The sequence below is a fragment of the Lepeophtheirus salmonis genome, chromosome 9 (assembly GCF_016086655.4).
Source record: "Lepeophtheirus salmonis chromosome 9, UVic_Lsal_1.4, whole genome shotgun sequence".
NCBI classification, from domain to species: Eukaryota; Metazoa; Arthropoda; class Copepoda; order Siphonostomatoida; family Caligidae; genus Lepeophtheirus; species Lepeophtheirus salmonis.
The window spans coordinates 24,150,736-24,174,703 of record NC_052139.2 but is presented as its reverse complement, the minus strand read 5'-3'; the positions used below and the strand labels follow the sequence as shown (position 1 = coordinate 24,174,703).

Below are 23,968 nucleotides of genomic sequence, written 5' to 3'. Positions count from 1 at the left end.
ATAGTAATTTCAGTATTCTTTCGCTCGATTCCCCAACTCTATGGAGACAGTTTTATAGCTATATTTTTAATGTCTCCATATAGTCCGAAAACGGACTATATGGAGACATATATGACGGACGTCTCTACTCAATGGACAACTGACTGTACTCGCGCTCCAGAAAGTGGCTGACAGTCTTAAAAAGGAATATGATGTTCTTATTACTAATATGATTAGGACGGGTAATTGTTTTTATTAGGCAATAAAAAAGAATTCAAGTAATAATACATTAACATGTACATAATTAAGTGGAACTGATTGAAGCTTAGAAATCTTTCTTGAAGAGGAGTTGACCTTCTTAGTTGTATTCTGACTTGAAGTCCTTTTTCTGCTCTCTTGACGGACCCCGTCATTTAGTTGACTGACCAAATTCTTGCCCATCACATTGAAGAGAGTTAGCGAAATCTTGCCGTACAAACTACTACATTTGTGATCTTGTCCGCAGGCAATGGCATTCATAGCTTCAATAGCTGAATCAGAACTATCCAGCATTCCCCCCAGAAACGTAATTACAAAAGAAGCTCTTGGATTCGAGGTGTTAAGAAGTGAATCCTTTCTTTCCTGTACGTTGGTGATGAAGCTAAATAAAGAATGAGCGTAAAGACAAGTAAGAAACAGGATATTGGTTGAAGTTGAGAGCCCTCCTCTCCTCATAATTTTTATCAACTTAGCCAAGTTAACTTGTTCTTCTTCGGATTCAGCTATCAATCTTATGCCAGTGTTAAATGAAGAGTCATTGCCAACAAAAAAGATCTGCATGATGAGCATTTTGTTTTCTTATTGAGAGAGAATGCGATGTATCCAGCAACAAAATACAATACATTACTTTCTCCAATGCTGCTCATTTTCTCTAGGTCTGAAGGCTCCCAATCAATGGGAAGTATTTCAACTTTATTCTCGTCTATATCAGACATCACGTCTTTAATCTCAAAGATAGTCATACAATTGAATTTTACGGGACACTTGACCCCGATTTTCATTTCTGCCTCCAATATCTGTCTAACACTAATATAATAATTAGCTCCGCTTAGTTGTCTATACCAGCTAAATCTTCCTCTATACTGACAGACTGGAACATGGCAAGCAATTAAATAGCCCAAGCCCTTATTCTCACTATCCAGCAAGATCTGCTGCAGCCAAACAAGTATGCTTAGTTGCCAAAAAAGTTTCTTTCGTGAGTCCTCTTTCATCACTATCTTCCCAAACAGTGAGTAAGTCGGCAAACTCTTTGAGGAAGGACAAACCAGCACGATTTTCTTTTGGGATGGGTTTTCTAATATTGTCATTTTTCCTCAGCCCAACTGTTGGTGTCTTTACATTTAAGATGTTCCACATAGTCCGTACAAATTCAAGAAACTCAAATGTGTCCATGAACTCAGGTCTTTCATTTGAGTAAAACTTAAGGGCTCCAATGGTTGATTCATGAAAAATAGAATCAGCTAACTGCACGTACGTCTTTTCCATTGCTGTTGGATGAAGAGACTTGAGAGTAAGTTTATGAGCTTGTCGTACTTTATACGTGGATTCCTTGTGATAGATCTCTTTAATGTGAGCAAAATTGAGACGTAAAAACGTTTAGGCACCCAGAGAGTTCAGGGGGATATTGAAGTATTCTTGCCGCTGAAAACAGTCATAAATATTTTTGAAATTGTGTACAGAATCGAAGAGGAGATGCATCTTGGGATAATTATTGTGAGGATGAATTATGGATGTTTGCAGATTACCAGCACAAAGAAGCTGCGAGTAAAAGTTCCTGTTGGCTGGGTGGTTATCGACAGATAAGGCTACAACAATAAATCCAATTTGATATAGTGCTTGCATGATGACTATATACTGACTAAAGATGAATTCGGCATTCAAATTTGCCACGGGGATAAGAGATAAAACATCCATGTATTTTCCCCCAGCAGACTTTATGATAAAAGTGAGGACAGTTTTAGGGGTTTGATTGATCAGTTCCTAGAAACTTGGCTCTCACAAATTCCCCTCTTTGAGCAGAGTAGACCTCATCAATTATGAGAGTCACATTTCGTTCCCTTCTGTTCAGGTCCTTTATTCTGGTACTTAAATATTGTAAGGTTGAAACTGGCAAACCTGCCTCCACAGTTACAGCACTTGAAAGGGCACTAAGATGCTGGGGACATGGAATTGTGAGAGTATTTGATCTATAAGTTTGGTCGTAGAGGGCAGTACTCATATTTTGCCACAAAAGACAAACAGAAAGAATCCCTGCACTGTACCTCCTCGCTTTTGGGTTCTGGAAGAATAGTGTCTACTGCTCTATTAAAAATTCCAACTTTGATGTTTGGGGTATCTCCAAGTCTTGGGATTCTTTCAATCTATACAACAAGCTCATAATGACTTCACACGTGTCATATTGAGTCAATTGCTCCTTTGATCCAAGATATCCTGAAATATTGATAGCTTCAGTCACGGAATTGATCTTATTCGATTTTAATCCAAGACAGTGAGAGAATGAAGTATTGCAGATCCTCTGATGTTGCAGGAAAACTTTGAGGGTGAGGTTGTCCTCGATTTCCAAACTTGCTTTGATTTCTAGGCCCTTATCCTCAGTAGCTTCAAGTTTTACGAGCGACAATTTGGGTGCTTTTATAATAAGAAATCCTGATGGCAATGTCTCCTGTGATAACTTATCAAACATATCAGTTGACGTGTGCACTTCTTCCTCATTGAACATTTCAGACTCCAAGGTATCTTGTGGTTGGTGTTCAAGTTGGAGTCTTTGACTACTAGTGAAAGCTCGAGTTGGCCTTATTGGTGATACTGAGAAGGAAAAGTTGTCCGGAGGCTTAAGGATGACATTGCTTTGCTTTGGCCAAACTGAGGTGTCAGTATCATTTTTCAAGTGTCTGTAAGTAATAAATAATACATCAATTACGAGAAATTTGAGCTGGTTTACCTACTTCAAAGGTGCCTTCTATACTCCCGGCCTTTCCCATGTCGCTTGTCAACGGAATTAGTAATGAAGTCTTCCTCTTTAAAATATAGGCAACATATTATTGAATGTTCTGTTATTGTCTAAATGGTTGTTTTGGTTTTAAGATCCGGGATTGATCTTGGTATTACCCTTTCCCAGCATGACTGAAGATGAGGATTAGGGGGTACATTGAAACCAGAAAATTTGTGATAACTAATGTCAAGGTTCTTGGGGGTACCTTCATACCTCTGTTTACATCATGGGGCACAGCATTCCAATTTTTTCTAAGAAGAAACAGTTAAATGATGTTCGACTATGTGATTACATTGGAGGAGAACCTTTTGCATGGGTGCAGACAAACTATCCTGCTGGCAATATAATTTTCCAGCAGAATCGTGTGCCTGTACACATCTAAAAAAAGATACAGGAATGTCTGGCCAATAACATTCTCTTTGGGATCACGTGAGCTCCCTGCTGTAGAATCTTCGGCGAAGCTAGCCCCGCTGTAGTTGGGTAGCCCTTTTTCGTCGACAGGGAGAGCGCTCGTTCGTCTACGGAAGGCGGAGTAATACGGGTTGTGCTTCAGTTTGGACCTCGTGGTGGAAGGAATAGAACCATGGTCACTTACAAAAAGTGAAGTGTGTGTCCGTGTCAGAGACCACATCATTCAAAGGGGAAATTCTGATTCTCAGATGTTCCTACTGTCCTGTTCAACTCATTGGTTAATGAACGTGTAATGGTTTATCCACAGGATCATCCAGAGTTGGATGAGGGTACATCGAGGATAAATGATGTTTCTCACAGGGACAAGCAGGGTGCTCGTATCCCTAAAACCTCTTTGAGGGGGAATTATGTTTCTCCCAGGAACAGGCAGGGTGCTGAGAGCACGGCACGTCTATGGAGATAAGCTTTGTAATACAAGATTAAATGGTTTGCCCGCGGCTGGTTATGGATGGAGTGGATCAATAGAATTCTATTCATGGAGTACTACCTGGTTAAGCACCGGCATGGATTTGTTGCATGGGGGGTGGTGTAATGTATTCGTGTCTCCTTCCGTCTGATTCTCTTTTATTGTATTTTCTTGTATGTAATGTCACTAATAATGGGTGAATCAAAACGAGGGGTTTTTTCCAGTAGGGATTTTTTGACAGGCGCGCGCGAGTACTGTCAAATTCTTACGTCATTTTTACTCAGTATTGTTTTACAATTCTTCATGGAAAGATATAAGCCACAACAACCTGTACAAACTGTTCAAATGTACTATGAATATCAGCGTTCTGTGAAAGTAGTTCTTCGCAAATTACGCCCAACTTATGGTCCACATAATCGACCTTCAGAATCCACAATTTGCAGAATAATCGAAAAATTTGAAGCAGCTACTTGCTGGGATGCCCCGTCGTCTAGTAGGCCATGTACAGGTCGCAGCGTAGAAAATATTGCGGCTGTGGCTAAGAGTGTAGCCAACAAATTACTGTCAACGGCGAATGTTATCGCACCATAGGAACATACTTTTTGGTACCTCCAATGGAAGCACATGGTCTCCACGATTTTTGGTTCCAACAAGACGGTGCCACTTGCGGCACAGCGCGCGTAACAATCGACTTATTGGACATAATTTTGGTGAGCATTTAATTTGCCCGGTGAATCACACATTTGGACTTTTTTCTTTGGGGCTACGTAAAAGCAAAAGTCTTTGTGGATAAACCAGCGACGATTGAAGCATTGGAAGCAAATATTGAGCGATTTATTCGTGAGATTCCTGTCACAATGCTTGAACGCGTCATCGAAAATTGTCGCGAAAGAATGGACCATTTAAAGGCCAGTTGCGGCCAACATATGAAGGGGATTATTTTCTAGAAATAATTGTAAAGGATTGTTTTTTTGGTTTATGATAAAGTTTTAACCATAATATAATATTTTATATGTTTTATTTCTACAATCCAAAAACCGCTCTTTTTGAATCACCCTTTATGTATATATATATTTGTAAAGTATTGTTTTTACCTTTTTGTAAGTATAAATACTTCTGTATTCTATGTATATACCAGAGTAGGTTTTTGTATTAATAAGAATATAGATGTTCCTATAAACAAGCCTTGTCTTATTCCTCCACGCCTTTCCTTCTCCTCATTTCTCTCGTTCGTAATGGATCTCTCCTTCTAATAAATAATTGGTACCTCTGCAACCTTCGTCAAGACGCAATACCATTGGAGAAGACTACATCCGCAGTGGGTGCCAGGCCTTCCGTCGTTGCCCGGAAGCCATAATTGCCGCTAAGGGGGCTACAAGAATAATGAAGATAGCTCACACACACATATATTTATAGTATTAATTTTGTTGAAATTCTATTGCTAATTAATAAATTATTTGTTGTTGAATTTAAAATTGTAGTGTTAAGATTTTAACGGATTGCCCGGTATCTGAAGTCCAAAGTATGACTTCAGTAATTAATTAACAATAAACTTTAATTGATTAACTCAATGAAAATGGTGAGCTTCAGAGGTTTCGTCGATAGTGATCATGTATTTACTCACGGAGTCGGGTTGGAACCTTAGAGTGAATAAATTTATAACTCTGTGTTTGGAACGCAGAGAATATGTATATTGATATATATCAATATAGTATATATACATATACTATATAGTATAGTAATTCATGTTTTAACTAATACATTGACATATTCAAACTTTAGCTCAATCAGATTGTATAATAGGTATAATCTCATACGTATAATATATTCGCGAATTAAGTAATCAAATAGCCATTTTAGTGTTCATTAAATTGTTTTTTAATACCTAAACAACAAGATATAGAGACATTTTTAAGTTTAGTATGTATGAAAAAAAACATAAATGAACAATACCAATATTTGGGAGATATGGCTGTTTTTCTGTTAAAGCAAGCAATATGTGTCAGGACACAAGAAGATGAGTATATCACTCAATACATGAATGAAGGACACAAATGTGAATTAGCGTCCGGCATGAGTCATAACTCATAAGCCTACTATTAATGAATGCCTCCTTTGATCGATCTTCTAGCTAGATTGAAATCCATCCAAAAAAAATGCCGTGATTGGGGGAAGATTATGATGTCATGAATGACGTCACTGTTCTTCTGAAGTAAGATTCTATCGCACGTAGGTACGTATATAAGTAGTTAGATTACTACTAAGTAGGACATTCTGCTGATATTTTAAGTCTAAAATGGGCGAGACTCGAGACTGGCTTAAATTCTTCGAACAGGCTGGAATTCCCAGGTCAGCATCGGCTCAATATGCAGTGACGTTTATCGAAAATAGAATTTCCATGGACATGCTCATGGATCTGAATAAGGTACACTCATTCATTTGTATTGAGCATTATATTCTTTCACAATTTTTAATCCTATTTATTATAATTATTATTAATTTCATAATTGATGATAATTGGAATTTAGGAGTATTTACGAGATATGGGAATATGCAAATTGGGAGACATAATCTCCATTTTGAAGCAAGCTAAAGTTATGAGCGAGAAGCGATGTGCAGACAGGGCACTGAGCACCAAGCTGGATGAGGAATTGGAGCCCAAAGTGAGCAAAGTCAAGAAACCTGTTGTTGAAGTGCCCCCGAGTAACACAGTTTCCAAATCAAAGCCCAAGCCTTCTCCATCATCCAATTCAGAAGATAAAAGGATTGTTCGAAACAAATCTCCTGTCTTAATGAGACTTGGACCCCCTTTGGAACACAAATTTTCGGATTCCGTTAAGAAAAGTTGTAATGTTTTCAAGCGCCTTGGAGACACGGAGGTACTATCAATAAGTCCACATCTCCATACCATCACATTTTACATACTTTTTTTAACTTCCAGAAACAGATTAGAAATGATGAAGAAGTCCATAAAAATTCTTATGGACAGAATGAGAGGATCTTTCCGACAAAGGACTCTCAATATTCATCTAAACAGTCTCCTGAAGCTAAATACCCCTTTGAAAGACATGGATCTAGTAGAAAAGATTCAGTCTCACATTCAGACAATAATGAGGTATTTGTAATTTTTTTTTCGTTATTTATTTATCGTAAATTTTTTTGAATGCTCATTTTAAAATTGTGACAACATCATTTTATGTTCAGATAGAGAATAGTAGCGTCGTTCGCAAAAGAATTATTGCCCAGACGAGAGTGACTGAATCCCCAAAAATATATGAAAAATCCAGATTCGTTTCTTTAAAGCGTTCTAACAATCGAGATGATGATGACGATGAAGTCTTATCTTACAAGAAAAAAGTACCCTACAAGTCTTCCAAAACAACATCCCACGGAGTATTAAACAGGTATGTATTGTGGAATAGTTTGTCCCTGATTTTATTTAATATGTATTATGAATTTGAGTAGCTCCCCGGATTCCAATTGGGAAAAGGTACCTGTACAAAAACGTTTGGGGCAAATTAGACCTGTACCAGCTGCGGCATCGGGAAGTGACGAATACAAAGAGAAGTCTAAGAAGGTGAAATATGTCATGGTTCAGGTATGAGATATATGGATATTTGAGACTCTTGTCTACATTATGTGATTAAAAGGGATTTATTTTTGAAGATTGTCCTCACTTAATACTTTTTTTTTACAAAAAAAAAAAAAAAAAAAAACCTGATTAGGGGCTTTATACGAAGTACAGGAGTAGGTAAGAGGTGTTTACGATAAAGTATGTACATTATGTGTACCAAATCCGAACATGGGTGGGAAAAGGGAGCAAAAAATGCCAAAAACTTTGTACATGTCCCTTCGCAAAAATTAAATTTCATAAATTGAAGTTACTTAATGTTTTCTTATTAAATATATATTTTGTATTTCACCTTAGTCGATTATAAAATTGATTTGTACAATAATTTTATCTGTTGACCCAGTGCAAAAACTTTTACTGAGATATTTAGCTTTCTATATTTGGGTGACTATATCTTCGCCAATATTGAAGCTAGATTGTTATTTTGCCATCATCATTAGCGTCAGCTAGTCATTTAATTTATAGTTAAAAAAAAAAAAATTATGTATGCCTGTTAAAAATACCAAATTTATAAAATGGATTCACAAGGGGGTGTACCGATGGTATCTGAATCGGTAAGAATCTGCCTTTTTTGAAGTATTGGAGTCAGCTCAATGATTCCACCGATACCTATCCATAATTATTTATATGGATAATAGGACTTACAAGAACTCTTTTTTTGAAACAAAATGACGGTTACAAATCCATAAAATAGCTAGATTAGAGGTACGTAGACAAGTGTCGAATGGACAAAGGTTGGACAAGACCAATCCTCTTATACAACCCAAATTTTGGGGATGTTTTTGGGTACCGCAGTGTCTCAAAATTGGATGAAACCCAACACCACTATTTAAGCAACCAATAAGATACACCCCAAAACGGGATGAGAGCCAAAAACGACTACATACATTTACCCATTTACATCCGGAAAGACCCCGAAAATTAGAGGCTGTTTCGGATTTCATATCGTTTAGGGAACCGGTGGTACCTGAAAGGAGCCTGGATATCCTGGCTCCTTTCAGGTTGAGATTTTGAGAGTAGCCTTCCAAGGTAACTTATCTTTCTGTGGTGGGTTTCATTTCTTTTTGGACCCTGTGATACATGAAAACATCACAACTTTCGGAGTTAAATAGGGGGGAGGGGATTGAGGGGCCATTACTGTTGTTTATGTAGGGGGGGATTTCTACTTAATATGTATGAGAAAATAATATAATAATTAAGAATATTTAATATGTATTAACGTTATTACTTTAATTTTCGGGAATAAATTGGGGCTTTGAGAGGGACCCTTAAAAGTAATTTAATTAACAGCGGTGGGTTTCAATTCATTTTTGGATAGGCAGTCGACGTTTTGTCCATTCGACATTTTGTCGTTCGACGTTTTGATCTACTGCGAGAAATCGAAAAAAGAAATAAAGTACATAGAAAGATTATACAAATTTGCAGGTTTGTACAGGAAGTGTACTTGAAAGTAGCAATTTAGAAATAACCACATTTTTTGTGTTCCATACATTTGAATTGTATCATGAAAAAATTCCATAAAGGTAGAAGTTGGGTTGAGCAGTTTACTCTGAAACCATTAGGTAACTTTTTCTCTAAATATTTCTTTTTTGTATGTTTGTTATATATTATTGTTTATAACGGAACTGAAGTCTAGTCCATATTTTCTGTGTCAAGTTCGAATAATCAGTATGGTATCGGAACTAGTATTGACTGAAAATTTGGTATTCGTACATCCCTATGACAATGTTTACGAGTACCTAGTACATGTAGCTATTGAAATTTATTATAATAATTATATTTGATAAAAGCTTATAATATGAATTGCGTACTACTGCGGCTAATAGTCTGTGTAAAGTAGTAAAAAAAAAATTAATTAATAAACTTGAAAATTAGAGCTTTCATGTAGTGCCTGTCATCTCTACTCCTGTAACACAGCTGACTTTTTAAGTCTTTAGTTTTTTGGGCGGGGAGGGTTCAACATGCTGTATGTTAAAGACACATAGAGCATAGCATGAATAAATTCATAGCACATTGCTGTTAGCTTATTTTCGCTTCTGAAATATACAAAAATGTAGACTGGGAAACTTTTTTTTGCAGAATTAGAATCTCCATCTATGGTTATCCGCATACATTTATAAAACTATTTTTTTATGTTTAGCTAGTTTGTATGTTTTCGCGCTGGGTATGCTATTTATTCTGAGCAAATGTGTAACAAGTCAATTTTGTCATGTGAGATTTTTGCCCCACAATGATATGCTACTATAATTTTCCATATTTGGCAGATACCCCAAGCAAAAACTCAATACAATCATATCTTGATTTGACAGATGAGGGTTACAAAAATATAAAATAACTAAGTATGAATATCTCTTAATTTTAAAAACTTTAGTCGTCAAAGTCTCCCAACAAGGATACTGCACTTGTTACACACATGATATTTAATTTTATAATGAATTATTATAAAAAAATAATTGTGATTATAAATAATGAAACATTGTTATTGAGGTATGAATATGGATTGCCATTTTTGTATTACTATGTCTCATTTGATATAAAAAAAACTTAAGGGACATTTTCCTTGATTGTCTAAACGATATTTATGGGAAGAAAAATATTTTAATTAGCCATTACAAAATTTTCAAAAATGTGTCTTTATTTTTTAATACTTGTTTTTTGTTTTGTTTCGCAGACATTAAAAGATGGATCGCAAGTTCGTAAAACACTCCGACCTGATGATCCTATCTTAAAAACAGTACCTGTAACTAGATCCAAAGTGAATTCACTTGATAAATTTAGAAGAAGTTTGCCAATTTCTCCACCTAAGCCATCTTCGAAGATAATTTCTACAAAGAAACCATACGAAGGATTCTCTTTGAATAGATCTTTGCCAGGAAGGTCGTCGTCCGATAGAAATTCAAAACATCATTATGAAAGAAATGAATCCGCTTCTAACGCTCGGAGTCAATCACCAGTTTCTACGTATCGAAACAAACGCATTAGTCCTCCTCGGGAATCAAACTACGACAACCATAATTCATACTTTAAAAATAATACAAAAAAACCTTTTTACAATAAGAGAAAATATTAACGTTACTTCTTCATTCAGCTTATATCTCAAATGGTTTGGATTTTGTGGATATCGTGTTTATCTCCTATGTTATAAATAAAAGCACTATAATTAACATTTTATAGTATGTATTTGCTATGTTTAATGGACAATTGTTAGTATATGTACATATAATGATGTTCTCATATTCCCAAGTATTTTGGATTAATATATTAACAAAATAAAAAATGATTTGCTTTGCTTTGATTAATTTTTTTGTGGTATGTAGAAATTACCACGCAGTCATCATTTAAGTGTAGGGTTGTTTTAAAATCTTTACAAATAAACCAAAGTTTGTCGTGAGGATTTCTGGTACCTCATTTTTGACTGTTACTACTCGATCAAAGATATAATAATGTAGCAACGAGCGTAGTATGTAGATATTTATTGATGAGAATTGGGTTGATAAAAATAAGAAACTGAAAATCAACATTGTAACTCTGACAATTTGAAGGAGAGAAAGAATAATGCTCATGACGTTTATTTAGATCAGCTACTACAATCTACTATGACAAGGGAGAAAGGAGAAAAGGATATAAACAAGGACATTTGCTTGAATTACTCGGATGTTTATCCCCAATTCTACTTGGATTACAACAAGGACTTACAATTATAACACCGCAACAAATCCTCAGGGTTAGGCTCTGTCTTATGAGAACACACGAACGTTCAGTGAGGTTTTAAATATAATTGAATATATTAAGGAAAGGCTTGACAGCTCCTACGGGGAAAAAAAAATTCTTCAGACTACCAATTCCAAAAAAATGGACCAACTAAAAAATATACTCGATTTTCATCACTACCTGTCATGACTTTCATTAGGTCAGCTGTGACTAAAAAGAAGATGAGAATGAAATAAACAAAAAAATTTACAAGAATTACTTTACTGTCGTTTCCAACAAGGACTTACAATTATAAGTCCGCAACAAATCCTCATGTCCTCATGGTTACTCCTTGTCTTTTATGAGCACACAAAAATGTTCAATAAGATTGAGAAATTAATTGAATATAGTAGAAAAAAAGTTCACTTCGCCAACCATAAAAAAAAGGCTGGCTAAAGAATACACAGGCATCATTATAGAGATTACTCAGTGTGTCACATTAAAAATATAAGAAAATTGAAGTATATAAATTTAGGGTTGTTAATAAAAAAATAAAAATAGCTTATAGTTGGTCAAAAAAGGAACAGGAAAAAGAGAGTACGCGTTCCTTGATTTTTATTAGGGAAAAAGTATTCTATAGAGCTTTTTCACGGACTTCATAAATGACATCATCATTGAAGGAAACCCCAGTTTCTGGGGCTCAAAGTCGATATTTGACTAGATAAAATGAACAAATTTCCAATGAACCTCAATTCAACTCCATTAGATGGTTTTAAGAATAAAAACCTGGGGGTGAATACTACTTCTAGGTAAGATTAATAGAAATATAATGTTATACCATAATGCGTGTACTACTAATGTTTGACTTCCACCACGCTTTTTAGTAGTGACGTCATATTGTAGAGTGATTACGTGTTTTGTCAAAATCTGTCTTTCTTGTCCAGCAGTCGTTACGATATATTAAATTGATAATTCGGGCAATAGTGACGCCATAGAATATGATTGGTTGTGTGTTTTGTCAAAATCTCTCTGTGTTGCCCAGCCGTCGGTACGGTACATCAAATTGATAATTCTAGCATGCCCGATTAAATGATGGTCTAACCTTTCATTTATATTTACCTTGCTTTTGGGTAGTTACAAAATGTGGATTTATGGAGAGACAAAACTTGCTGAAGGTGTGTGCAGAAGTTTAGAAGTGTTTTAGGGATCACCATAGAAATGCTGGATTTTCATTAGTTAAATGGGGGAAATCAATTTAACGTTATTTATATTTAATATAGATAAATTCTTAATCTTTCACCCAGCTTTAAAAAAAATTCCAATCCGTTGCTTTGTTTAATTGTATCATTTACTGGAAAATAAGTCATCTCAAAATAGTTTTCAAAATACGGTGTAATAGATCAAATACATAATAGGTAAAATGGACGTTAATACATTTATTTATCTAAAACCTTGCAAAGTTTAAAACCAATCGGTCTATGAAACGTAATAAATTTCAATCTGACATTAGTACCATCAATATTTATTACTGAACAATATGAAAGTACTTTTTCTTAATTTTTAACCTTTTTTTTTCTTTTTTCAATAATTATCATTTATTGTCTGGAGAGAGTGAGAAAATATTCATATACTCGAATTTCATATTATACAATTCTTAATCTCTGTAATTCCTGAAAAGTTCATTCAATTCTTTTAATGTTTAAGAAAGTTGTGTTGTTTTATTGAAATATCATGATTCCAAACCTATTATTTTTTTTTCTCAAACTCTTATTATTATCATTTCATTCTTAAGGAGAGAACACGTCATATGAATTGAAATAAGTATTATTGTCAACAATATAAATTCAGTGTTTTTTAGCAGGCCCGTTAATTTGTAATTGGTAGTTTAAAGAAGGAACTTTGTTTTTCTTAGCAGTTGTCATTATTATTTAATTCCTGTGTAGTGAACTTCCTTTCCTCAATATATTCAAAAACCGGATCGAACATTCGTCTGTGCTCATAAAAGACAGAGCCTAACCCTGAGGATTTCTTGCAGAGTTATATTTCTAAGTCCTTGTTGTTCTCAGAGTAGAATTGGGGATCGATATCGGAGTAATTCTAGCAAATGTTCTTGTATATATCCTTTTCTCCTTCCCCTTTTATCACAGGTGATTGTAGCTGATCTAATGAAACGTCATGACCATTATTCTTTCTCTGCTTCAAGACATTCTTCAAATTCTCAAGGCTACCATGTTGATTTTTGGTTTCTTTTTATTTACACTGGATTTTCACCTTTAATTATTGTATTGAGTAGATAGAACTTACGTGTGAGTGTGTTTATAAAAAACAAAGAGTAGGACTGAGGATCTCTTGGGAAATTATCTTCTATATTATTAAAAAAAAATTGACTTTTAGCTGACGCATAGTTACTCCGGTTATATGTAGTACTAGTGTCAGTATATAATAAAAGAAGGTAATTAAGTGATTAAATTTATAGATACAGTAAGGTTTAAGTCCTTCGATTTATAAGTCCCATTTTGATCGTTAGCGGACTACTCGGGATTATTTTTTTCCGAATGACATTTCACCGAAAAATGATATTTAATAGGTTTAAATATACGATTGTATAGTTTAATTCAATTTAAAATGATATAGTGAAAGATTTAGTATGATAAATATGTCGTCAAAGTAAATTATTTAGGATAATTTTTCATAAAAATATTTAGTTATTATTTGTATTAATTATTGAAGATTATATAAACACAACACAGTAGTACGTGGTTCGAACGTAGTCCGAATCTTTACCCTTGTATAACTTAAAATAAATTAAATAATAAACAAACACGATAAAGATTCGAATGATTCGTTATCAATTTATTATCATTCGACATCATGGATTATTCATATAGGAAAATGCTCATGGATTAATATTAAATTAGGCCATTAATATATTAATTATATATTTTTTGTTAAATTTCGAAATGGTGCTTGTGCCCAATATCCTTTCGGCAAATTGTCCCTACAGCGAAATGTCATTTGAAAAAAATGTTTTAGGCTAATGGTCCTAAAACCTATTAATAAACACTTTTGTTGTTAGGGATTTTAAAAGTTGTCAAAATCACTGCGATAAAAAAAAAACAGGCAATAGAATGTCATAAAAAATATTCCTATATTTGGCCGTCAACCCGAAATGAACAATCTCAAAATTTAGTGTGTATTATATTTGTATTCTTCGACGAATTATCCTCAATTTGTTTAAACAAATTATTTTTATTAACCCTTGGTAGGCACTTAGCCAAAATGGATATTCAAAATAAAAGAATGACAAATTGACGGATTTTATCTAAAAGACGATATGGGGCAAATAAGCATAATTTGTTCATAGATGAACTGGTAATCATTCGACAAAGAAAACAAATGTATTCCACTCTCAATTTTGAGAAAAATCTTTCTACCTTACTTTTGTGCTGAAGGCCCACATTTGATGCAGGGTTATGTCAGGTCTACATTTGTTTAGTGACAATTCATTTGGTAATTGATTTGAATTATCTATGTATGCATAATTAGCCCATTTTAGATGCTTTTATAAATAATAATTAAGCATGTCCTATAAAAGTTTTCAAATGTAATCGTAGATGTGTGTAAGTGCAAATATAAGTATGTTTGTCATTTAATGCATTTTACTGTGAATTACTATTACTTTATCAATCATGAACAATTAATGATAATGATCAATTCATTTATTTTATTTTATGGAAGCCTAATAAATAGAGAATATTTTTTTATTCACAAATTGGTTTGTGAATAAAGAATATTGTGTTTGAAAATAAATAAATAATTAATTATCTAGCAATTTATGTACAAAGCATTAAAATAGTGATTGGACTATTGACCGAAAACATTTTTAACGGGACAATTTGACATTTTACAAAAGAACAATTTGCCGAATGTACATTTTACTCAAGGGTCATTTGGGCGAAAAATGATATTTAATATATTGATGCGTACGATTGTATATTTTAATTCATTTTAAAATGAGTCAATGATAAATTAGTATTTTTTGTATGCTATATATGTCGTAAAGGTAAATTAATTAGCATTATTTTGCATAAATTTTTTATTATATTAATCATATTAACTAAGGATCATTGTATAAATACAACACAGTAGAATGTGGTTTGATTGTAGTTGGAATCTATACCGTTGCTGTACTTTAAATAAATTAAATAATAAATAAACACGACATAAATTTGAATGGAAGAAGTTCTTATCACTTCTCTGTTATCAATTAATAATAATTCGACATGATGAATTAATTATTCATATTGAAAAATACTCAGCAAAATATCAGTTCGACAAATTGTCCTTTAGCACAATGTATATTTGGGAAATTATTCTTTTGCGAAATGTCTTGTGGAAAATTGTCCTTCGTCAAAAATGTTTTCGGCCAATCATCATCATCATCAATTTAGGCTATCATTAGGGAATTTTTTTTTTTCGCCCAATTGTCCTAGAACCCATTTTGACATACAATAATTCCCTATTTTCCTTAATATTAAAGATAAAACTTGGTTGTTTAGACACTAAAATGGACGACATAACAATTTGTTTGTTAACTTTTCTCAAAATTCGGTGACAGTCAGTTCGGAAATTTTTTCAATGGGTCAGAAAATAAGCTATGCAACATTTGATTGCATGAAATATTAATTTAGGTAGTTCAAAGTTTGATAGGAGACAAAAGTTTTTTATTTCGTCAATCAAGTCAGAGCTTGTCAATATAATTCTATTAGAGGGAGTACCCAGCATTGATCAGAGTAAATAAGCGTCGATGAACTATGCTTTAAAAATGTTGATATGCACTCCTTTTAAAAAAAAATATAATATACTGGGCATTAGCTCATCGCCAAACCTCATTTGAAGTCAACTTCATTATTTTTTAAATTCTATATTTGTGGCCCGTCAAAACAATAGCACGATAGAATGAATTTTCTCAAAATTGAGTGTGGATTACATATATATATATTCATCAACAAATTATCATCAATTTCTACCAACAAATTATTTTTAATAACTCTTTAGTTGTGCCGCGCAAATTGTACTTAAAGTAGTCTAAATTGATTGTCGTAACAAAGGAATGATATTTGACAAATCATATCGGGGCAAATATAAGTCTTTTAAATCAAATAAAGATTCTAAACTATAGTTCAAATTCTTTGGTAAATTTAACTCCTCTCCCAAATTTGAACACACGGCCTATAATTGAGTTATATATGTCTATTAAATATTGATAATTTTCCTAAACAAGATTCTTGTTTAATTGTTTTTATGTTGACGCACCAAATATGTACTTTCCTGTTCTATTTTAAGGCATTGAGCTTTAGCAAAACATGTTCATCAAAATGTGTTCTCTACAATCAGAGAGACAGACAAGCATTGCTTAATTTTAATATGCGAGTAGATAGTATATATGCATATATTTTTGGATTCTGGGGCCTCTGAAGGTGAGGGTCCTATTCATAATGACTCAGACTTGATAATTTAAATTTATATGATATGTTTACTGAAATTATAGTAATCCCCTAAAAATAAGCCTTTCTGTAAATATTAATGATTATAATTACTAAAGAGGAGACTTTGTTGGAACCTCAAGTTTTTAAATAATTGGGCTCCCCTGTTTTTTAAAATAAATTACCCTTTATTAGGAATTACTAATTTTAAATCATATTCAATTAATAAAAAAATAATAAAATTCTTTTTTATCTATTTTCACTATTAGGAAAAACCTGAATTATATCAGCCAACCCATGTATAAAGGTTCTCTTAATACTAAGGTTTTTCTTAAGAAATAGGGTTCTTTGAAGATATGGTTCTCTTAATACTAAGGGTTTTCTTAAGAAATAGGGTTCTTTGAAGATATTTGACAACAGCTCAAGATAAGAAAATTTACTTTTCATTTGCAAACTAAAAAAACCAGGCTAGCTAAACCCGATTTTCATTACCTAGAAATGAAGCTCTAGGACAGTTAAGTTGCTCTTCCCCCAAAAATTCTTAACAATTGTCAGGCTTATCACTTTAATTTTCGATTTCCTTTTTTAATATACCGGCAAGTCATATATATGACAACTTTAAAGCAGTTGCCATATCTTAAAATATCCTATTTACGACTTTGGGTTATATACTGCACCCCACCACAATCTCCCTGTTAAATAGTAGAAAAAATCGGGTTTCCCTGACAAAATCTGTAAGACTTAACTTACATTCAGGGATTTGACATTTTAAGATGAGGATTTCGCTTTTATGTGCTGATGCATCGAACAATATATGTAAAAAGTCCGTTAGAAAATTGAAACTGCCTGAGTCTTGAGACAACACGATAGGGAATTCTTTTTCTTTGTGTAGAAATGTCGAAGCAAAGGAAATTAGGTCATAATTCCAGATTTCGACAGAATGTATTGTTTTCTACGAAGAGATTGTGGAAAGTTTTGTTAACAATATTTTGCATACCTTTATCGGATTTCCTTTTTATTTGGAGGAATTTGTTTCTCTTATTATGGAGGTGGAAAATGTTAACCTCTTAAGGGCAACGATTTTGTTCGTCTTGCCGACAGAGAAAAGACGAAAAATCTCTGAAAATCGGGAAATATATTTCGCTTTTTTGAGCGGTCAGGCTCTTGTTGCTAATAAATTGGAAATAGAACCATTTTATAGAGAAACCATTAGAGCAGTAGTTTTGTACTCACCAGCTAAATATGGTGCCTTTTCTTTAAAAATAACGAGGACAGTTAATGATTCAAGGGATAATACTATTGGCATTATCAAATACAAATTGTCTGATACATGACTAGTTTACAAACAATTGTTAGTAGCTATGGACGCTTTCATCAAGGGAGACCAATGGATTGATTACAATATTTTGAAATGCTCAGTATGTGATTGTTTTTTATATAATTTTGTATTCGTTGTAATGTTTGGTTGTTTTTAGGTGTAGGGTTTGCCTAAGAGGTCTAATTTTAAGATAAATTGCTTATTCATGTTAATGTAACGAAATTCCTCCTAGCAATTCAAATTATATTATATTGTATATATGTCTGCATGTTATACAATATTTTGTCCGTTAAAGATAAAAATTAACTATTGCAATTGAAAGATGTTTATCTCTAATTATTTTAATTTCTAGTTCCTAATAGATCAAAAAAATACAAACCTAGCAGTACACATTATATTGATCTAATAATCAATTATCAATGTTTATCATTGGCATCAAGTAGTATTCAATAAAAGTGTTATGTCTTTTTTTTTATTCATAAAGCCATTTGATTGAGTTTTATCAAGCGTTTTTAAAATTTCTTCATTTTATGTAGTAAAAATATTAACAATTTATGACGTTAGTGAAAACGCTCTATACACATATAAAGATTTATATGCTTTTTGTGATTATTTATTTGGTCGAATGCACTTTGCAATGACTAAGACAGACAAAGTCAGAATCAAGGTGCTGTATTATAAAGGTATGTCACTCATAATTTTTATGATTTGACAGAAGTTAGTAAGCCCATTTTAATGATGTCACATATGTGTGGAAAACACTAGCCCGTACTTGTATTTTGCTCTTAGATTACAAGGAATCTAACTCAAAATGTAAGATTTGCTACTTGTAAAATGAGCATAAACAATTTGTATGAAGACAACTCACTAATTTAAAATGTCCAGATCTATAATAACATATCTAGGGCACCATTTTATACAGAGGTCAAGTTCGTTTGGAGCATGACTTTCAAGTCAAAATCATATGTATAAGCTAATTCAAATAAATAATGGTACAACTGGTCTGTGTGAGCAATTTTTTATTAATTTGTTAATTGTCCAATTTGAAGATCTCCTGATTCTAGGAGGTGTAGGTTGATTCAATTGTTGCTTAGCATTTGATTGATGTCGTGGAGGAGCAAACTCTATGATAATTTCTGAGGACGCATAGCCTTGAATCAATCGATCATGATGTTGACCAAGGAGTAGAGTTCGAAAGTGATACAATGCCTCTACAGGAACCGGAAGGCCAGTATCTCCTGAATATTAAAAAAAAGTTAAATTGAGTTCAAATCGAAGAATACCTCCAGTATTTCAAAAAATTATGAGAAAATCATAATACCAACTAACCTGAAATTCCCCTCAATCTTGAAAAAAAATTATCGAGGCAATCTTGATTCAACCTTGCTGTCAAAATTAACTTCATATTGCTATTGTTTTTAAGGTAATTGTAAAGGCGCTTCATCGATTGGATTAAAGCAATTATTCCAAGTTGCCAAGGCAGTTTAGCCTTTTTCTTTTTTATTTCCTCCGCATGTTCATTAGAGTTTCGATCATCCACGATACTTGTAGGCAGAGGTGGATCATCAAGCTGCACGGAGTTCATGAGCTCCAACATCTCATCCAGGATTGCCAGTTGCTCTTCAATGTGTAGAACAAATCCTTCCTTAAGAGGATTTTAAGAAATCACAGGGATTCGTGAATTCATGACATCAAACCACCAATTAAACAATAGTTGAAAATTCTTTTCAACCGTTTTGGCCTCTTCTTTTTCCTCCCGAAAATGAGAGTGAAAGCTTTTGCAGTTCTCTTGGATAATATTTGACAAGCTAGCCTAACTCTTTGGCAAGCAACCCCTTTGCACTCAATATGATCTTCACTCAATTTACAAGCAACTTTAAATTCACCCCAATCAATATGTATGAGTTCTTCAAAATGGTATTTTCCGAACCTCCTTGATTTCTCGTTTTCTCGTATTCTGCTCAGCAAAATCTCGAATGGGACTTTAAATAATATTTGTCCAGTAAGGAAAGAAAATGTCACAACACATTTTTCTCCAATTCTCGCGAATGGATTACTTGATTAGGAAAAATGATTTTACTTAAATATCCAATAAATGAATTTAATTACTTTTTTATAGATTATATAATTGGAGATTGGATAATAAATTATTTTTTGCACTTTTTCTGACTTATTAATCAAGCTATTGTATTACCATGCAATATAATTGAAGTCAAAGTATTTGAATTAGAAAAGATAAACAAAAAAGACTTGTATACATATTTTTTTAATTTAAAGATATGTATTTGTCGAAGAATTTAATTAATCTCTCGTCTTCGCGGAAAAAAAATCCAATAAAGTATAGAATCTTACCTTTTGAGTCTAAGTCTAGTTTCGAGTCTTAGCTTTTGAGTTCAAATCCACAAAAGTTACAACCAAAAAATGAGATGAATAATTTACGCTACTTCTGGTAATATTCATTGGATGACCCATTTATTATTAATGCTCTAATTATTGAGTATCTTGAAAACATAACTATTTTGTGAACCATTATAAAGTTCGCAGCCATCGGGCTTATAAAACTTTCTACTTACTTGTTAATGTCGGCCATCATTTTTTTCGTGACTATATTGAGAGAAATATTGAAGAATTGGATGTCAAAATATGGGATCAACAAATAAAAGACCTTACACCTTACATTTTGTCACAAATCTATAGCTTTATCACCTACTTTTATTAAATATCTTACTCTAAAATGTATTAAAACCTATTTCACATCATTATACAGGTTTGATCTTATTTAGTGGTAGACATTTTATCATTTTGAATCTGAAATGACATTGGCACAAAATCAGGGAGGAGGACAACAAAACATCTTATCTCTGATCAGAGCAAGCTGAGACGGTTAGAAAAAGCAAAGAAGATTCTAAATTTTCGCAAGGACAACAAAAATTCGGGCAAAGTTTTGCTCTTTTCTGATGAAATTTTGTTCGCCATTGATGCCGCTGTGAATAAGTAGAACAGCCGGCTTCAGTCAGACACATGTCTTCAGAAACAAATTCCAGTGGCCAGCACAGGTGAAGTCTACTCTCCCATTTGTGTGGTGAGGAAGGAGTGGCTCAATGCAGATGCTTACATTTAAAACTTCTGGATAAGAAAGTGCTATCTTGGGCCAGAGAAAAGTTCAGCACCAACTTTGTTTTCACTCAAGACGAAGCTTTTTATTCAGAAGGATCCAGGCCTTCCTGAGAAACAACTTTCCCGACTTTTTGGGACCTCTACATGTGACACCCCTCCCCTCCAGATGCGAACTCTTTGGGCTAATCTATCCAGGAGGAGAGGGCTCAGATACAGAATAAAAGTTGTGCTGAGCAATATTTTTAAATGATTTTGTTAAATAAAAGTCCTCACAAAACCTCTTGTTCAAAGTTTACTCTTGAAAAAAAAAAAAAAAAAAAAAAAAAAAATGTACCAGATAAGATCAACCCTGTACAATCTTATTTCCATTTTGTATATAAAAATTAACTACCAGACTAGAAATAATAAGATATTTACACATATTATTCTACTTTTCTCGTCCTTAACCGATCTAAATAAAAATTATACAAATTTAGTTATTTCATTAGGACTTTTAGTATATATTACTTTGATTTAATACAAATATCACTATTTATGATTGACATCAAGTAGCTTTCAATTCAAGTGTTAAGTCTTTTCCCCCCTTAAAGCCATTAGATGGAGTTGAATCAAGACTTATTGAAAATGTAGTAAAAATCTACTTGGGATCTCAAGGTGGAGATTTATTATTTTGATTTAATTCAAATATCACTGTTTATTATTGCCATCATCTGTTGTTCAAAGCAAGAGTTATGTCTATTTTTATTTCAATAGTAAATACTCCAGGGAAAGTACTAACCAATTACGTAAAAAACATAAAGAAGGCATGTCATACGGCAAAATCTTCAATATGTGAAAATACTAAAAGTAAATAGATATGCGGCATAATTACCACGAACCCGCTTTTCCTCTCCTGAGGAAAATATTTGCATTCTTTTGAAAAATAATGTAAACAGATTGTAATGACCAATTCGATTTGAGGTAAACTAAACTGCTCAAATGAAGCAACATCAGCATTGATCACTTGATTCAACAACTATCCTGTGGCAGTGGTTCCCTTTGAATTTGACCCTTTAAATATGTGGCTAGACAATGTGCGACCCCTACATATCTCACTGAAATATGAATATAATTTTTGAGTAGAATAATCTTTTTTAATATAAAAGAAATCCTTAAAAATAATCTAAAACCTTATTTTGCTATAAAACTTTTTTATTCTAAAAAAATAAATAAATAGAGTCAGATGTAAAAATACCTTGATTTTTGATGACAGCATTTCAATTGTATTCTTGTTTTGGAAATCATGTTACAATCCAGGATCCACTGTCCTAGGGGATATCGAAGAAAATGCAATATCTTTTAAAGTTTTCGACCTAATTACTGAAATGAATGATTTTAGAGAAATATTGGTGGATCATACTTTTATCGACAACAAATGGCCTCCTACACTTTAAAATACACTCAGACGAATTTTGTGTGTATTGTGCAAGAAAAGGTAAACAATATAGAACTTGTGTTGTATGTATAGCTTGTGATATATCTCTATGTTTACTGAAAGATACAAATTCTTAGAAAACATCAGCTGTATAATTTTTTAATAATTTATTAGATAAAAGGGGAAAATATTTGGTTGTTTATACCAAGTTACTACTAAATTGTATGCAACAGTATCATCTATAGTTATTTTGTCAAGTTGAATAAAATATAAACTCAAAGTACTCAAAGATAATGAAAAGTTGAATAACTAAGCTTATATTTTGTAACGATAAAAAACTCCCTTTACACCAATGTCCAATAATATTTTCGGCAAACAGGAAGCGTACCAATTCTGTATTATTGTATTTGTATGATCCTAAAAGATGCAAAAAAGTCAACATCCATAACAAATTCCGTTAAATACCTCATAGGTAGAACTGAAATCTTTATAATGAAAAAAGCAACCTTTAACAATTAGAAAAACGGTTTTTGTGCATGCTCTTTTTTCTTTGTTGTTCATAATTTAATAGATTCTCGTGGTTATTCTTGTGTCCAGTCCCATCTTAGGACAGATCCGATTGGTCCTTCACTCTTGCTTCTTAATAGTGATGCGACCATTAATCGGAGAATCAGGTGTTTTTTCTGGGAACTGGAATCGGCATCGGGAAGATAATATTTAATTTGCGATTCGGATTCTTATCTATTATTATTTATTACTGGTATTTAGCTATTTATTACTTTTCTTAGTTATTAAAAAAATATTAAATATATCCGTCAAGATATAAAAAACGACCATGTAAATGTGACCTTTTAAAAAAATGCCAATATAAAGTCTATTCTATAGCTTCACCTAGGATATAAAGAAAAAAATTAAAACGATAGTAGCTTCTGAGTAAGATACTTAATTTTACTCATATTTTTTTTGTTGGTTATATAGATTTTTTATTAATTTTAATCAAGATAAATTAATGAATAATTCACTTTTTAAATGCTGAAATGTGTGTATATACTTTTATTTTTATCTATATAGTCCTTCCATGTCAAAATATGGTACTGAATTGTAGTTAAACTCTAAAAACTTGATTTTTTAATAAGACTTTAAAGGTCAAATCGATATCCGTTGAATGTTTTAAGGGCCATATTCGTGTTCTACGACTTAAATAACAATATTAGTTGTGAGTTTTTAGCCTGCGGTAGCTCCAAGACCTTCATTTTGTTGCAGAGTGTAATCATATGCAAACATACTAATAAGCATCAGTAGTTGTTACACTTTGATTAATATCAATACATACACTTCAAACACTTAGAACAGACGGACTCTTTATTTCATGTATTAATAATTATTTACAAATACTTCCTATTTACACGTTGATACTTATATCAT

At 32.9% G+C, this 23,968-nt stretch overlaps 2 protein-coding genes and 1 long non-coding RNA gene across 3 annotated transcripts; 1 reads left to right on the top strand and 2 right to left on the bottom strand.

Moving 5' to 3' along the window:
- Window positions 1-2,311: 2,311 nt before the first annotated feature.
- Window positions 2,312-3,139, bottom strand: LOC121124858 (uncharacterized). Its single transcript, XM_040720059.1, has 3 exons — window positions 3,127-3,139; window positions 2,984-3,035; window positions 2,312-2,909 (listed from the first exon to the last, which is right to left on the bottom strand). The coding sequence occupies exons 1-3, from the start codon at window positions 3,137-3,139 to the stop codon at window positions 2,312-2,314; spliced, it is 663 nt and encodes a 220-aa protein (XP_040575993.1).
- Window positions 3,140-6,090: 2,951 nt separating this feature from the next.
- Window positions 6,091-10,798, top strand: LOC121124121 (uncharacterized). The gene is made up of 6 exons (XM_040719235.2): window positions 6,091-6,312; window positions 6,416-6,766; window positions 6,829-7,002; window positions 7,092-7,291; window positions 7,353-7,485; window positions 10,190-10,798. The coding sequence occupies exons 1-6, from the start codon at window positions 6,184-6,186 to the stop codon at window positions 10,586-10,588; spliced, it is 1,386 nt and encodes a 461-aa protein (XP_040575169.1). The 5' UTR covers window positions 6,091-6,183; the 3' UTR covers window positions 10,589-10,798.
- On the bottom strand, window positions 10,284-11,979 carry LOC139906290 (uncharacterized). The gene is made up of 3 exons (XR_011781697.1): window positions 11,517-11,979; window positions 11,410-11,439; window positions 10,284-11,327 (listed from the first exon to the last, which is right to left on the bottom strand). It is a non-coding gene; the product is annotated as an uncharacterized lncRNA (long non-coding RNA).
- Window positions 11,980-23,968: the final 11,989 nt, after the last annotated feature.

What these genes read in the sequence shown, in the direction of transcription:
- LOC121124858 (XM_040720059.1), bottom strand. An exon ending in CGACATGGGAAAGGCCGGGA is followed by an intron (nt 2,910 to 2,983) that starts GTATAGAAGGCA and finishes TATTACTTACAG; the next exon opens with ACACTTGAAAAATGATACTG.
- LOC121124121 (XM_040719235.2), top strand. Translation starts at nt 6,184, where the DNA reads ATGGGCGAGACTCGAGACTGGCTTAAATTCTTCGAACAGGCTGGAATT. An exon ending in CACATTCAGACAATAATGAG is followed by an intron (nt 7,003 to 7,091) that starts GTATTTGTAATT and finishes TTTTATGTTCAG; the next exon opens with ATAGAGAATAGTAGCGTCGT. An exon ending in TCCCACGGAGTATTAAACAG is followed by an intron (nt 7,292 to 7,352) that starts GTATGTATTGTG and finishes GAATTTGAGTAG; the next exon opens with CTCCCCGGATTCCAATTGGG.